At 42.4% G+C, this 15,473-nt stretch overlaps 2 protein-coding genes across 2 annotated transcripts; one reads left to right on the forward strand and one right to left on the reverse strand.

Annotated features, from left to right (window-relative positions):
- Nucleotides 1-2,737: 2,737 nt before the first annotated feature.
- NUDT11 (nudix hydrolase 11) lies at nucleotides 2,738-9,450 on the reverse strand. Its single transcript, XM_035725355.1, has 2 exons — nucleotides 8,658-9,450; nucleotides 2,738-4,423 (listed from the first exon to the last, which is right to left on the reverse strand). Coding segments are annotated over exons 1-2 (495 nt in total). The 5' UTR covers nucleotides 9,152-9,450; the 3' UTR covers nucleotides 2,738-4,422.
- Nucleotides 9,341-13,944, forward strand: LOC113930386 (WAS/WASL-interacting protein family member 3-like). The gene is made up of 5 exons (XM_027607591.1): nucleotides 9,341-9,366; nucleotides 9,417-9,555; nucleotides 9,700-9,915; nucleotides 11,134-11,222; nucleotides 13,836-13,944. The coding sequence occupies exons 1-5, from the start codon at nucleotides 9,341-9,343 to the stop codon at nucleotides 13,918-13,920; spliced, it is 555 nt and encodes a 184-aa protein (XP_027463392.1). The 3' UTR covers nucleotides 13,921-13,944.
- Nucleotides 13,945-15,473: the final 1,529 nt, after the last annotated feature.

Below are 15,473 nucleotides of genomic sequence, written 5' to 3' on the forward strand. Positions count from 1 at the left end.
CAGATTAGATGAAAAAACAACTTGAACTAAAAATTTTAGTGGTTGGAACATGATAGAGAATCTTTCTTCCTATATAGAAAACACATTAATATTTAATTTAGGATTAGAAAAAGGTAATTCTAAATAGATTTGGAGAGTGGGGTGTTTTTGGGTAGCAGAGTGTTCCTGGGAAAGGTTTCTTTGCTCTAAATAGAATACGTCCAGGATTGGGCTAATTCCTAAAATGTCCACTAGGGAAACAGATGCCATTGCAGGTACCATATGTTTCCCCCACTATTTGAAGGTAGAGCATTCCTATGAAACCTTTCATAAGCCGGCAGAGAGTGGAGAAGCAATTACCATTAATTTGTATGGAAAAATTTTTGAGTGTTCCCAGACCCAAAAAATAACCACTCTTGGGTTTTTCTGATACCTTAAGTCACATCTTGCTAATAAATGCAATGGAAATAAAGTACGGATGCTCACAGTCACTATTGAACAATAGTTCAAAGCTATTATGGCTTGATGCAGAAATGCTGAGCATAGTGGGGAAAGAACTTGGTGGGGCCACTCTCACTGCTGGGGTGCACACTGCCCTATTAGTGTTGCTGCAAAACAAACATTGAACACTATTTTTGCTTTTTTGGCAAAAGCAAAAATTCTCAAGATTTCTTTCATTTAGCAAAAACAGGTACAGTAATCCCTCCTTATCCACAGGGGATATGTTCCAAGACTCCCAAGTAGATGCCTGAAACCATGCATAGTACCAAACCCTACGTATACTATGTTTTTTCCTATACATACAAATGATAAAGTTTATAAGTTAGGCACAGTAAGAGATGAACAATAACTGATATTAAAATACAAGAATTATACTGTAATAACATGTGAATGTGGTCAAAATATCTTATTGTACTGTACTCACACTTCTTGTGATGATGTGAAATCACGTGTGATAAAATGCCTACATGATGAGTTAAAGTGAGGTGACTTATGCAGGCATTGTGATACAGCATTAGGCTACTATTGACCTGATGATGATGGGTCAAAAGGATCTGTTCCTGGAACATGGTTGACTGTGGGTAAATAAAACTTTAGAAAGCAAAACCATGGGTGATGGGGGGACTACTGTACTAGTGAAGAGAAGTGGCTTAATCTGAACTTTTGGAATAATACAGAACTGAATTTCTATCCCCAACCCATCACATTCTAGCCCTTTGATCCATTCCATTAATTTCAGGTTCACATCTTTGATTCTGGAACTATAAATTTGAGATATCTTAAGTACTGTTTGGAGATTGAGTTGCAGGAAAAGCTTTCCCTTCTCCATGGGTATGGGAATCACTTTGTACAAGATTTGAAACTGTACTCTCAGCTCTTGGTAGTGATGGGGAATAGGGGATGGAAGGATGTCCCTAGGACATTTGGAGTCAGCCTGTGCTAGGGAACCAGTCTAGCATTGGAACCTAGAAAATATATGACCTGTGAAATAGTTGTGAATTGTGTTTTTTGTATTACATTTGCCTCACCTAACCTGGTAATCATCAGTAAAATCTTATTAAAAGTTATAGTCTGGTCTCTTGTGTGTTATAGGAAATTAGGGAAACATGAGGGCACATTCTGGAGTAAAAAGGTAGAAGAGGGAGAACAGGATTCCATTCCATGTCCAGAGTAGTGGTGTCCTTGTTTACCAGTTGAAAACTACTGTGCCCAGGGGAGCAGCAACCTAATGAGGATCAGAGGCTACAGAGAGACAGTGATATGGTAGCTTGCTGAGGATCCAGAGAAGACAGAAGGAACTTTGTGAAAAACAAGAAAGTTAGCAGGCCTCCTTTTAGCCAGTATATTGCAACTGTGTGATTTATTAAAGGGGAACCTCCTCTGAATCGATGGCCCCACTCCCACCAGCTTGGCGAGTAGAAAGTTTGTGTTGGAATTAGAAAACAAAAAACCCAAAACAAAACAGGGTTATTCTGTCCTGCATCTGGAGTTAGTGAGTACAAGGCATGGTCTGGATTTCAGACCCAAGCTTTGTGCCATGTCTGTTGCACTTGTGCAGGACAGAAGTAGCAAAAATTCCGTAATGGCCCTGAGCATTAGCTTAAAAAATTCTGAAGAACAAGGTACCTATGTGGTGTATGCTTAACAATAAAAGGGGTCATTAATTTTTGAAAATATTCTGGTGGAGGGGGGCTCACTTGTGCTATCTGCTTTGGTAATGTATAGTTGCATTTGAAAAGAAAAAGGCTGGAATATATATAATAATCATACATATTTTTCAAATATGGCTATTCTGAGTAGGGGGATCATGTGTGATTTTTTATTCATTTACCTTGGGAGGGAATTTTCCAAATTTTCTGAAATTAAGGTAAATTAATTTTCTAATCAGAAAAAAATTTAATTTTTTTAAAGATACATCGTAGAATGGGAGTGCTGTCTTATCTGGAACCTAAGTTTATGTCCACCATTGGGGTTCAAAGTTTTCTGATCATGTTTGGCATGCTGATGAGGCTAAAAGCCCTTTTTGCATGTGGAACTGAGAGACTTTCAAGGAAATAATTCACATTAAGGGAAGAGCAAGTCTGCCAATATGTTTAGCTCAGGAACAAAACCTAGGTTTTTGGAGAGGAGGTTTGAGTGTTTCTGTCTGGGCTGTAGATTTGTCTTCTAACCAGCCTTCCCTACTTAAGTCTTAGGGATAGCAAGGGCCTACAAATAAACAATGAAGAACTATTTTTCAATTTTTATTATGGAAAATTTCAAATACATACAAAAGTATAGAGAATAGTATAACGAACTCCCAAATATCTGTCACATGGCTTCAAAAATTATCAGTTTATCACCAATCTTATTTCATCTATATGCTCACCTACCCCACCCTCAGATTATTTTGAAGCAAATACCAGTAGCATATCATTTCATCTGTAAAATTTACAGTACATTTCTCTAAAAGGATTAAAAAAAAACATATCCACAGTACCATATCACATCTAAAAAAACCCAATAAATTGGGAGACGTGTGATTTCAAATTCTGTAAGGATTGAGTTAACAGTTACTATATTTCACTGGTACCATAAGAAAGGGTATAACACCTAAAGTGGAACTCATGGTGTTTCTGATGTAATTGCTTTTATAAATGCAAAGGAAAGAAAACTACCATATTAAAGCCACTTTGAGGCCTTTGCAGGAAGCTGGGTAAGAGTGCTGACATTACAAACCCCATGGCAAAACTCCATAAAATTATCTCTAAACATCTTTGTCATTTTCTTAAAGTTGCTCTCCTGGAGACAGCTGACCCAAGTCCTCTCTTCCCCACTCACAGAAGTTTTTTTCTTCAATGCCTTTTCTAAGTGACAACAATATAGCTGTTTCTTAGTCCTCCACATTCTCACATGCAGAAACCAGGTGGAATGAGAAGCCAGTTGAGTGTGTTGGAAAAGGGCTTGAAAATTGGCCAACTGAATCAGTAAGAGACGCAAAAGAAACATAGGCAAAGTAAGTGGTGTAATTAACTTTAGAAACTGCATGTATTGCAGTTTTTGTTGGCTCTGGCATCAAATAATACAGTATACCGAACCTATAAAATGAGAAAAACAATCTTCTTCAAAGGGATGTTAAGATTACATGAAAGAAGTGCTTAGGGCATTGCAAAAACATTAAATATATCATTTGTATATCATCTTAAAATTTATTTTTATAAAAATTCACATTATCTTGTGTTCATTGTATTTATTTTATAGTTTCATAGCAAGTGATATTTTTTGAATAAAATTTTCAGCAAAGTAACAACAGTACAAAAATACTGAAGTTGTTACACAAAGGACTGATTCTACAAAATATTGCCCTATGTGATGGGATAATCTCAAAATGGTGCTAGCCACTGTGTGGTATGACACAGAAATATGAGTAATAATTCTCATCCTTGAACATCTTACAACTGCCTTGAAAAGTTTCTGAAACACCTGATACAGAAAAACCACATACATGGTGCCTAGACAGCATATATTCTACTAGCACCAGATTAAAAGGGGAATGTTTTGCCACATGGTGATTACAAAATATGACTTGAATCAAAGAACCTTCAGTGATGTCAATCATATTTCAAGTGGTGTTTCAAATACAGAATATGCAAAGAGTAAGGAAAGGTGGTCCTTGCTCTCAAGAATATCACAGTCTAATGGAGAAGGCAGACACATCAAAAAAGCACAACAAAAGGCTATAGGTGTTAAAGTAAGAGTCTGTTCATGTACAACAGTATAACAACCAGGGCAAGAGGAGTCAGTGGAATAGACAGGTAAGGAGTGTCCCAAGATATTGGAGGAAAATCAGATGAGCTGTCTTGCTGGAAACATGGAAACGCTCACCTCCGCTTGAAAATTCCACTGATCAATGGTTCACATCAAAGATTCTTTCAAAGCAATCCTGAAAATCTTTGCTGTTCATCTAGAAAATCAAACCAACATATAATTAGCAGGCTTATATACTAATTTAACAGTTCCTCCAATTGACAAATTTACAAAAGGCCTATCTGCATCATTCACTTGGCATTTGAAAAGCCTTCATGGAATTATCTAATGCAGATGCAATTTAAGAGTGGATCAGAAGCTGAGGGAGTTACAGGTTATATTATGAAACAAAAAAGTCAGGAAAGCAGTGATACTACAAGTTTTGCAAAAAAAGATTGGTCATGTAAGACATAAAAAATTCTAAACACCATGTTCTGGATTCTAGGCTTATGGAAATAATTCAGGCTAGTCCCCACCCATCAAAGAGTCTGTGGTCTAGCCGCACAACCATACAAATAAGTAAATTGTGAGAACCGTGACACACACAGAAGAAAATATCTTAACCCAGTGGTCAGGAAAGACTTCTCATTGGAGTTTATAAAGTATTTTTATCTCAAATTTTATATTAAAAAAAACCCTGAGCATCAGATAGTTAGATAACTTGGCTGAAGTTAGTGTGAGCAAGAACTGGAGCCAGTTTTCAACCCTAAGTCTGTCTGACTTCAAAACCCCACCTATAGTTTCTATCACACCAAACTCTGTCTCATAAAAATGTCATGTTTTACTTCTGTTATCATAGTGACTTTTCCAGTTCTCATAGTGCTGTTTGCCCATGAACATTTAAAATCTGCTAAATACAGTATAACATTTTATCAGGAGACAACTACCAAGAAAATACTGATAAAACCCTGGCAGTGCCTGGTGGCTCTCCCACATGGGATGCCTGGAAGTAAAAGCCCTTGCTCAGCCAAATATATCGTGTGTGTGTGTGTGTGTGTGTATACATCTTTCTTGAAAAAAAAATATAGCTTATAGACACAGCATCAATTATTTAGAGTTTCCCTATGTATCTATATTAACCCCTAATGTTTTCTCTTTATACCTTAACAAGAATAAATTATTGACCAGCTGAAAAGGTAAGCTGTTTATAAAACATGCAGAAAATAAATTTCTGATGCATGTCTGCAAACATTAATTATCTGTGGAGAGTAGTCCTTTCCCTTTTTTATCAAGGAAAGAGCTGAAAAACCAAGTAACGTACAAGTGACTTTTTAACAATCTTAGAAGGAAAAAAAATCCAACTGTGCATCAATCTTTGGAGTGCTGAGGTGATAGAAATTTTCTATATACTGTCTCTGGTTACCTGTTTTGGCCTGAAACTCTTGGTTTTAAAGAGAAAAAAAAAGAATCTCCTTGGAACTTTTAACTATTCTGACAATGCCAGGATCCAGAGAATATTTCAAAAAAACTACTTAAATGAACCTGATAGTCCTGAAAAATATCATGACTTATTCTAAATGTTTCTGTCGGGCACCTGGGTGGCTCAGTTGGTTAAGCGACTGCCTTCGGCTCAGGTCATGATCCTGGAGTCCCGGGATCGAGTCCTGCATCGGGCTCCCTGCTCAGCAGGGAGTCTGCTTCTCCCTCTGACCCTCTTCCTTCTCGTGCTTTCTATCTCTCATTCTCTCTCTCAAATAAATAAAATCTTTAAAAAAAAAATAAAATAAAAAAATAAATGTTTCTGTCAAAAAAAGAAGGGAAAAAAGCCCACATTTATAGGTTAATAATTCTTAATAATAGGTTAATATGAATACTGTGCATCTAAGCCTTTGTTAAATACTTAAGAACCAAGTAAAATGATGCGGTATCACCTCCAAGAATAACAAGTACAAATTAAGTCTCCAAAATATTTGTGGCAGCATTTCATGTGTAAGGGATTTTTATCGACAAAACTGTATTTTTTAAGATTATTTTGAGAGAGTGAGAGAGTATATGAAAGGGGGGAGGGTTAGAGGGAGAAGCAGGCTCCTCACTGAGCAGGGAGCCCGATGCGGGGCTCAATCCCACGACTCCAGGATCATGACCTGAGCCGAAGGCAGTTGCTTAACCAACTGAGCCATCCAGGCGCCCGACAAAAATGTCTTTAAAATAAAAATCCAATATATCTGCTGTTTAGATAGAATTTAAGAATCTTCCTGAATAACTGGGTTATTGGAGAAAGGTATCTTTGGGTCGATGTGAGACTGTTTGGAATTAAATGTGCTCAAATAGATATTCAATACATATCACTTTTTAAGAGAAAAATAGAAAAATATTAAATCAAATGTTTATATTTGATCAAACTATATAATTCAGATGATGAAACTGTCACTGGTTTTAAAAACCCACTCATTTTTTAGTTTACTTTTATAGCATTACTACAGAAAATGTTTCGTGAATTGAAACCTGTACTTTATCTGTGCTTAAATTTGTAACAAAGTTTGTTTCCAAAATAGTGGCACCAAATTTCTTTAGAAAGTGCAACAGAACCCACTTTTTAACAGCAATCATATAAATGTATTAATAATTTGTAGAATTACAATGCAAACCAAATGGAGAAAAATATTTGAGTATTTTGAAGAGTAAAATAAAGAGCACAAGGGGGCAGCACAAAAAAGTATACATTCTAAAAGTCAACCTATAAAGTTCAAAAACAGAACTATTCTATAGTCCTAAAAGACAAAAAGGCAGAGTACTGATTAGGAGGAGAAATGCAATAGCTTTTGAGTTACAGGTATTGTTAATTTCCTGATCTGGATTCTGGTTATATACATATATTCACTATGCAAAAATTGATTAAGCTGTACAGTTAAGATTTGTGCATTGCTCTGTATGTTAAAAAACAGTAAAATAATAACTTCTAAGAAAGGGTAACTTAAATTTTTAGCAGTAATTGTGTTTAAAAACAGGTTACTTTGACTAACAAATGTTTTAAATAACCATTATTTTCTACTTTATACTCATTAATTACTATTGGAATGTTTTAAACATGTTTAAGTGTTACATATGGCATTAACTTTCCACCCCTAATACCCTCTTCACAAAGGAGGTTTTGCTTCTCCCTAACTGCTGACATGGTTTGGGGAATAAAGGTAGTTTGAGAGGATAGACCTATGCATTTTAGATAAGATTCCTGATTTCAAACAAGTATTGATGCAAATGCAAGAGCTTTTAATAAAAAAAAGTTTGTCCTGTGACACAAAATGATTATCCGAAATCTTTAAGAGAGACTGTTCAGGTGTTCTGACCGTTTAAAAAGTCTGTAAAAGCTCAGTATCAAGAAAGGTACCTCACTGGATTGGGGTATTATCACCATGTAAATTCCATTCCTGTGATTACTGGTAGTCAGGAAGGTTAACTGAAATGTCACTACATTCAAATATATGAAATAACGTTCCTTCAAAAACTAGTTTATACTGAGAGAACCATAGTTCTTCTAGTGTATTAAGAAAGGGGCAATGGTGTTGGAAGTTGAACATGCTAAATCGCACTCTATGAATACAGTTTTCATGATAGTATATACATATCGGGATGTGTTTGGTTAACAATACTTTCCCAAGAAGATATTCACTGTATAAAGCAATACTGTGTTAAATTACCTCCGGGCTATATGGGAAATGGCCATTTCAAATAAGCAGCAACAAAATACCACTAGTGAAAATTCTTTTGAAAATCCAAAAATGTACATATGAGTAAAGAAACTTCTGAAAAGGGCAAATTAGATCACACTGCTGAACACAAAATTATTGCCCAGTGCAGAAAGACCACAAAATGTAAAATTTCCTTTTAAAAATAAATATATGTAACTATCTTTAAACCAATTCCCATCACAGAAGGGCTTGCTAAGCAAGGGCTAATGCAGTGAAAGAGAAAGTTAAGAAAAAAAATTAAAGATGCCGCACAACCAAGATGTTCAGATTTTAAAGGTGTTCAACTACAAAACAAAGCACATGACTGGTACCAAAAACGCACACGTGCACACACAACACGTGTGTGCAATGTAATAAAACAAACCACAACGTGTACGTACACACACGCTAAAGGCTGGGCAAGCAGTTAAGGCACCTTAAGAAAAACCCCAAAACCCATGTGGTTTAGGATTACCGAAATCTGCTACAGGGCTACCAAGCAGCGATTTTCAAAGCATCTGAAAAACGTGCAAGTTGTCTGAAAACTGTGCCTGGCAACTGAGACAGTTTGCAAGCGTGATTCAGAGGTCTGCCAAGGAAACAAAAGAAGCCCCCCCCCCCCACTCCCCGTGAGACCGCACAAGGAGTGAGAGGTGCTCCGGGTACTATTTATTCTAAGGTAGGCGGAACGCAGAAGTCTGTGCAGGAGCGGTAGGTACATACTAGGGATCGCTCTGTGGCAGGGACGGGGCCACGGAGTTTCCACTGGTTGGGGAACCGCCCAGCTTTAGTTTTTCCAGATATTCGGCATGCATAGGCTTGTGGCACTGGAGAACCTTGATCGCATCTTCGATTTTGAACCACTCTCGCTTCCTCCCAATGCTAACCGAATCTTCCCAATTCTCCAGAATCTCAGTGACAGTCAGTACGTACACGTAGGTTCTGTGCTTGCGGTCTTGGTTCTGTTCGAAAATGCCCAGGAGCCGGCCTAACTTCCCCTTGACTCCCGCCTCTTCGTACACCTCTCGGACTGCCGCACCGCCCGGCTCCTCCTCGGGCTCCATGCCCCCGCCCGGCACGATCCAGCGGTCCGGGTACCGACTGCTACTCACTAACAGCACCTCGTCCTCGCGCTCGCTCCGGAAGCAAAGGCACGCCGCCCGCTTCTTGAACCCCTCCGGGTCGTAGGTGCGCGTCTGGTTTGGCTTGCACTTCATCGTCTCAGAGGCCGCCCGCTCCCGCCGCTCGCTGCTGCTGCTGCTGGAGTCGCGGTTGCTGCCGCCGCCGCCGCCGCCGCCACCGCCTGAGGTGCCTGGGAGAGAAAGGGCCGAGGAGAGGTGTAAGGAGAGAAGGCGCTCCAGGAGTGAGCCCCGGGAGCCCAGGAAGCCCAGGAAGCCCAGGGGTAGATGAGGCGGGGGCGGGGGCGGGCGAGGTACGTCAGTCAGTTCGTCCCTCGTGCGGGCCGGAGGGTCCCGAACGCAGCTGCCTGAGTGGACGAGGCGCCACCGCCCCCGCGCCCGCCCCTCTGCCGCCGCCCCGCCCCCGTGCCACCGCCCCCGTGCCGCCGCCGCCGCCGCCGCCGCCGCCGCCGCCGCCGCCCCCGTGCCGCCGCAGCCAGCGGGTCCGCCACTCCGCACACCGCCCACCCGCGGCTCCCGCGCGCGCCTCCCTCCCTCAGCCGCCGGCCGGGGGTTGAGCGAGGTGAGGCGCATTCGCGTGCGCGTCCGCGTCCGCCTCCCGATTCACGTGCGCGTTCACGTTGCAGGGCGAGGGGCGGGGGCGGGGGTCTCGCGGCTCCCGCAGCGCGCGCGGCGCCTTGGGCCCACTGCGCAGGCGCCCCGCACCTCCCAGGCTGGAAATCTCTTTCCACGCGGGGTTCAATTCCCGCATTGTGACCGGGGCCAAGATCGCTTCCACGTGGCCCTTTGAGTTGCACTTGGCTGTGGCGTGGCCGGACCTTTCTCCTCATCCTCGCCGGCAGGTTGTATGAAACACATACCCTTATTTTACAGGCGGTAAGGTCAAGGGCATCATCCTTGCCCATAATGAATGCTACCGCCTTATGTTTAGGAGGGCCCGGGGGTGTCAAAATGATCCTCAGTATTCTTGGCAAAATGGTACCTAATCTTTGCTGAGTCATATCATAGCCTTTTAGTTCTTGAACAGGTTTGTCCACCTAAAAGGTAAAACAGCCGGTTGTAGTTTATCAGCAAAATGGGTTGATTTGGGTGTAGCAGAGGAATTGCAGTTTGGGGCAGGCAAACTATGGCACCCCATAGGCCAGTCTGGAGATCAGACCAGAGGAACTTTCTCTAGGGAAAAGGAGGCAGCTGGGAGAGATTGCTGTGAAGGAAAAGGCCGCTGGAGGAGAGCGACAGTTCCAGGTGCTGACGTTTTTCTCATGGGCCCCGTTGTGGTATTTTCCTGTTGGCTGAGCTTGTTGCCGGGCGAGGAGAAATTCTTCCTTCCTGCTGCTGGAGTAGGAAAGTAAGCTGCTTCCTGCTGGGAATGCCAGGCACCCTTTGACTTGTTGGGGTCTGCAGTGAACTGCAGTGGTAGGGCATGAGAGGTCCCCCTGCTAGCCACCCGCCTCCATTTTAAATGAGGTTTCCTTGATTCCGGGTGGCAGGTTCTTGGCCTTGCTGGGCATGTTGGCACAGCCCATAACTTAACACTTTCCTCGAACTCCTATTGACCTCTTACCTGACCTCTGTTCCTCAGTTTCCTAGAGTAAACTTCTCGCCTACTTCTTTCAGCCCTTGGTACTTGGAGTCCTAGTCACCCAACAGCTGCAGAACCTACCCAAGTCGCCTTTTATGAAGTCCCAGCAATCTTCACCCTCCACACACTTCCACCCTTCTCTGTCTTTCTCATTGATAGGTACTGCTTCGGGTTTTGGAAAACATGCCTATAGAAATCCCTTCATTCTCAGTCTGATGCTTAACGAGGCTCCCGGTGTGGGACTCCAACAAGGCCCCTTGGTGCTCTCTCACCACCTCTCTGTTTGGTCATGCTGACCTCTTGGCCAAGACGTGGCCCATCACAGCCAAAAAGTTAACAAGCAAAAGCCTTCCCTCACCTTTTCAGTTTTTCTTACTGTTTCTCTGCTCTAACAGTAGCCTTATGGAGAAGACCTCTGATGTCCCCTAACTTTTGCCATACTGCAGCTTAGGCATCTTTGTCTCTGTCTTACCCACAGACCCTCGGCTGGCGTCAAGCAACCAGGATCATGAAAACTCCCTTTTCCAGTGAAATAATCCCTCATCAAAGGGAAGTAGAATCTGAAATGTAAGTGCGAAGGACTTTTTTTTTTAGAGAGAGAGAGAGGGAGAGAGGGAAGGAGGGAGAAGGAGAGCATGTGAGCGGGAAGGGGAGGGGCAGAGGGAGAGGGAGAGAATCTTAAGCAGGTTCCATCCATGCCCAGTGCAGAGCCCCATGAGACCCTGAGATCATGACCTGAGCCAAAATCAAGAGTCGGACACTTAACCGACTAGAGGCACCCAGGCGCCCCAACAGCCCAATTCTTAAATAACAAGTGAGATCAGCTTCCCAGGGTCTGCTGTCCTCCACGTATACTCAGAATAGCTCCTAAAAACGATCCTGTTCCCAGTGGCAACGGACACCTGCAATATCTAGAGGATAATAGGACAAAAATGTGTGGGTTGCATAAGAAGAAAACGATAAAGTGGAGACATAAAGAGAATGACTTCAACCACTAGAGATACTACTAGTGTTGACCATATCTTAATAGTATATGGATGATCAAAGAACATTTGATGGAATGTGACAGCCTGCAATTAAAAACAAAGTAGGAACGTAGATACTTGCAGGCTGTATTCCTCAGTATGTCTAATATACAAATACACAAATGATGTTAAACAACTAGGAAAAATTCCATTACAATCAGGATCTAGGCAAATATACTATACCTATTATCACCAGTATTATTAACTTTTGCTTTAGATGGTCTTTCCAGTGTAAGGAGATTGTAAAGAGGAAAAAAAAAGCATTGTTTTAGTGAAGAAGACAGAATTTTCATTATTACCAAATGATATGAATATCTTCTTGGGAAAAGCTTAAGAAATGAGTAAAAATGAATTCCCTTCGATGGTAGAATGAAGGATTAATATTTAAAGCAGCAATACTTTCGTGTATGCCAGCAGTAATCACATAGAAAATATAATGGGGAAATGATGGCCTTCACGGTAGCAATATCAACCACCACACAGTAAATCAAATACCAAGGGATCCTGAACAATATAGTTAGGACGCTGTAGTAGAAAACGATAGAGCTCGGACTCAGCTTGGAAAGATGGCGTGAATGAATCAAGAGGAACTCTAGCAAAGCTGGGAGGTGGGGCTGGTGACTGCGGGGACAAGTGGCCCAACCAGGCCCCAGCCACATCACAAGTGTTACGGTTAGTTAGCACGTAGCTTCTCCTCGTCTTACCAGAGGGGCCGCTTCCTAGTCTAGTCCATCACTTCCCCATCAGATGATGCCTATGCAGTAGGTCTCTGCTGGGGGCGTGTTTTTTGGAAGGGAGAGGAATAGCAGCATTATGATACGGAAAGAGGGGCAGGCTGCATTCCTACTGGCAGAGTCAGAGCACATTTCTGGATAAGGGGATCCACAATTTATAGGTATGGTACAATGCCAGGAAAATTTCAAACTGGTCTTTTTTGGCAGAATTTCATAAAATTTATTGTCCACCTAGTAGACTGATAACAGGGCAAGATAGCTATGACTTTTTCTACGGAAGAGTAAAAGTCATTTTTGAGAGGCTAGCATTCATTCCCCTGTCTGGTGCACCCATAGTTAAGTATTTCTCTAATGATGAACAGGGTCATTTCACAAACTACTGTAACAGTAGACTGTTACAGTAACAACTGTATTTTGTACGTGCCTGCCCATATCTCCTCCCACATTGCCCTTGGCCTTGGCGATGGAATTTGCTTTGTTCACTGGAACACTAGCAAGTGTGAAGCAAGCGGAGAATTGAAAAGTGCTTGCACACCAGGGTTTGCCCTCTCTTGCTGCTCTTGACATAAGAGAACAACCATGTGAAGAAGCGTGGGTTAGGTGGATGATGAGAGACCCAGGGCCCGTGCATCCCCTCCACCACAGCTGACAGTGAACCAATTGCCAGAAATGTGGTGAGACCGTCGTGGGTGAGACCGTCATGGACCATCCAGCCCCCAGAGCAGAGCCAGGGGCACTGACCACAGATGCATAAGCAAGCCTTCTGAGAACAGCAAAAGGATCTCTCAGCTAAGCCCAGCTGAAGTTATTGTCCTGCAGAATTGTGAGCAAAAGAATTGGTTGTTTAAAGTCACTACATGTTGGATGGTTTGTTGTGCGTCAAAAACTGGCTGGCACAACCGGTAACTGCCAACCCATCAAAATCCAACCAAAAATGAGGGAGAGAGAGAAAATAACTTTTCATGGTGGAAATGTAACCTCTGCTTGCAAAGGTTGACCGTGAACTCTCCCTGGAGTCTTAACGGAAGGGGTGAGGTTAACACATGAGGTATTTGGGGCGCCTGGGTGGCTCAGTTGGTTAGGCGACTGCCTTCGGCTCAGGTCATGATCCTGGAGTCCCGGGATCGAGTCCCACATCGGGCTCCCTGCTCAACGGGGAATCTGCTTCTCCCTCTGACCCTCCCCCCTCTCATGCTCTCTCTCTACCTCATTCTATCTCTCAAATAAATAAAATCTTTAAAAAAAAAAAAAAGATGTGAGGAATCTGGCCCGTAGAGTCTGTGTGCCAAGGCCTGTGTTGATCCCTGCATCCTATTTAACAGCCCATTAAGTCTTAACGAGGAGGTTACTCTTTGCAGTTCATCCAAGAGAAGACTTAGAGTGGAGTTTGTATTTGAATTCACGTCTTCATGTCTCTACAGCCTGTGCTCTCCCAACATCGCCATGTCTCGTCAAAAGGATTATTTTTTATCAAGAGCTATGGTTTGTTGTGTCAGTTTTTTTTAAATGATGTTCAGAGTTGACTTGTTACATAAGGTATTCATTTGCTAAGAGTCACTGGGTTCAAAGAAAAGTATTTTCCATCTGGATGTTCTTCTCCTCACAATCAAGTGAAAAGAACACCTGAGTGCCTACCTCACGGCCATCAGTCAAGTGTGTCACCTGGGCATGTTACTTGACAACGCGAAGTTCACTATCTTCTGCACACATAAGATGGAATTAAGTGATGCAGTAGAGAAGTCATTCTGTTTTGTCATCACTCTAGGCATTGATTTTGAGCTATAGATGGTCTGGTTGGCTTTACACACTTAATATTTATCTACCAACAAACCTGAACAATGAGTATCAGAATCTCCTTCAACAGATTAAGAAACAGGCTGAGATGTGCTTAAGACAGTGAGGGAGCTGAGGTTCACACCTTTGGTCTGTGTGACTCCAAAGGTAATCCTCTTCCTTTCTCTCTGAGACGTGTCGTGTATGTTGACAGTGGCTGACATGCACAGTACATGCCATTCCTGTGGTACCGACATCTTCCTTTCTCTTTTTTTTTTTTTTTTTTTTTTACTACCAGGAAGACCCAGGCACCCAGGAGAACATAGCTTCTGTGGAATGTTCTAATGCTGAGGGGAACTGCTGTGAGACCAGCAAGTCTGATACATGTTTCTGCCTTTTTTCTAGAGTAGGAAGGAACAGGCAGATTGGAAAGTGACAGCGCAGTGACACTAGAAGCGTCTTTGTGGGACGCCGAGCACCTGACTTAGGTGAGATGGTGGATGACAATTCTGAGAGGAGCTCTCCAGAACAGCTGTTACCTGGGATAGAGACTGTTACAGGACTTCCCAGAGCCTTTTAGCACTCACAGCTGGAACCAGCTTTCGGGAGAGTGACCACAACATACCTGAGAGGATTTCAGGATCTAGTAAAGGGAAACAGTCAGGTGAAGTGATTTTTAGTAGTAGTCAGTGAGAGAAAATACGGTGTTTTGCAAACCAAATGACCTAGGATTTCAATCTGGCTCTCTCGAGTAGTTATGCAGCCTGAAGCAAGGGAATATCTCTGACTGTGTTATTTCTCCTCTGTAAAATGGGGCTTCTAAAAGTACCTACCTCATTAACCTCCCCTCGCCTGAAAAGGCTTTCCTGACCATGGGTGCTCACCCTCCCCGTACACTAGGATTCAGTTACCCCCCTCATTTTTTCTTTTCTGGGATCCCTTGACACTAGTTCTGTCGTCGCTCGAATCAAGGAGCTCTGTAATGATTGGCCAGCATGTTTGTAAGCAAGTCGGAGGCTGGGAGCCAGCCTGAAACATACTTACTCCCCCTGAGTCAGCCCAGTGCCTGGAACTTGGTGTCCAGGAAGGATTCAGAGTATATTGCTTGAGTGTAAGAGTATGACGGAAGCTCCATGGATCAACGGCCAGTGATTATTGTACCTGTTAATGGTTTATTAGTGATATAAAATGAAAGATGGGTGAACAGAGGCGTCGCCATATATCTTTTCACTGGCGGAAGTGGGGTGGGTCGTGTCTTTCAAATCACTCTGCACCTGTCCCCCAAT

The sequence above is a fragment of the Zalophus californianus genome, chromosome X (assembly GCF_009762305.2).
Source record: "Zalophus californianus isolate mZalCal1 chromosome X, mZalCal1.pri.v2, whole genome shotgun sequence".
Lineage (NCBI taxonomy): Eukaryota > Metazoa > Chordata > Mammalia > Carnivora > Otariidae > Zalophus > Zalophus californianus.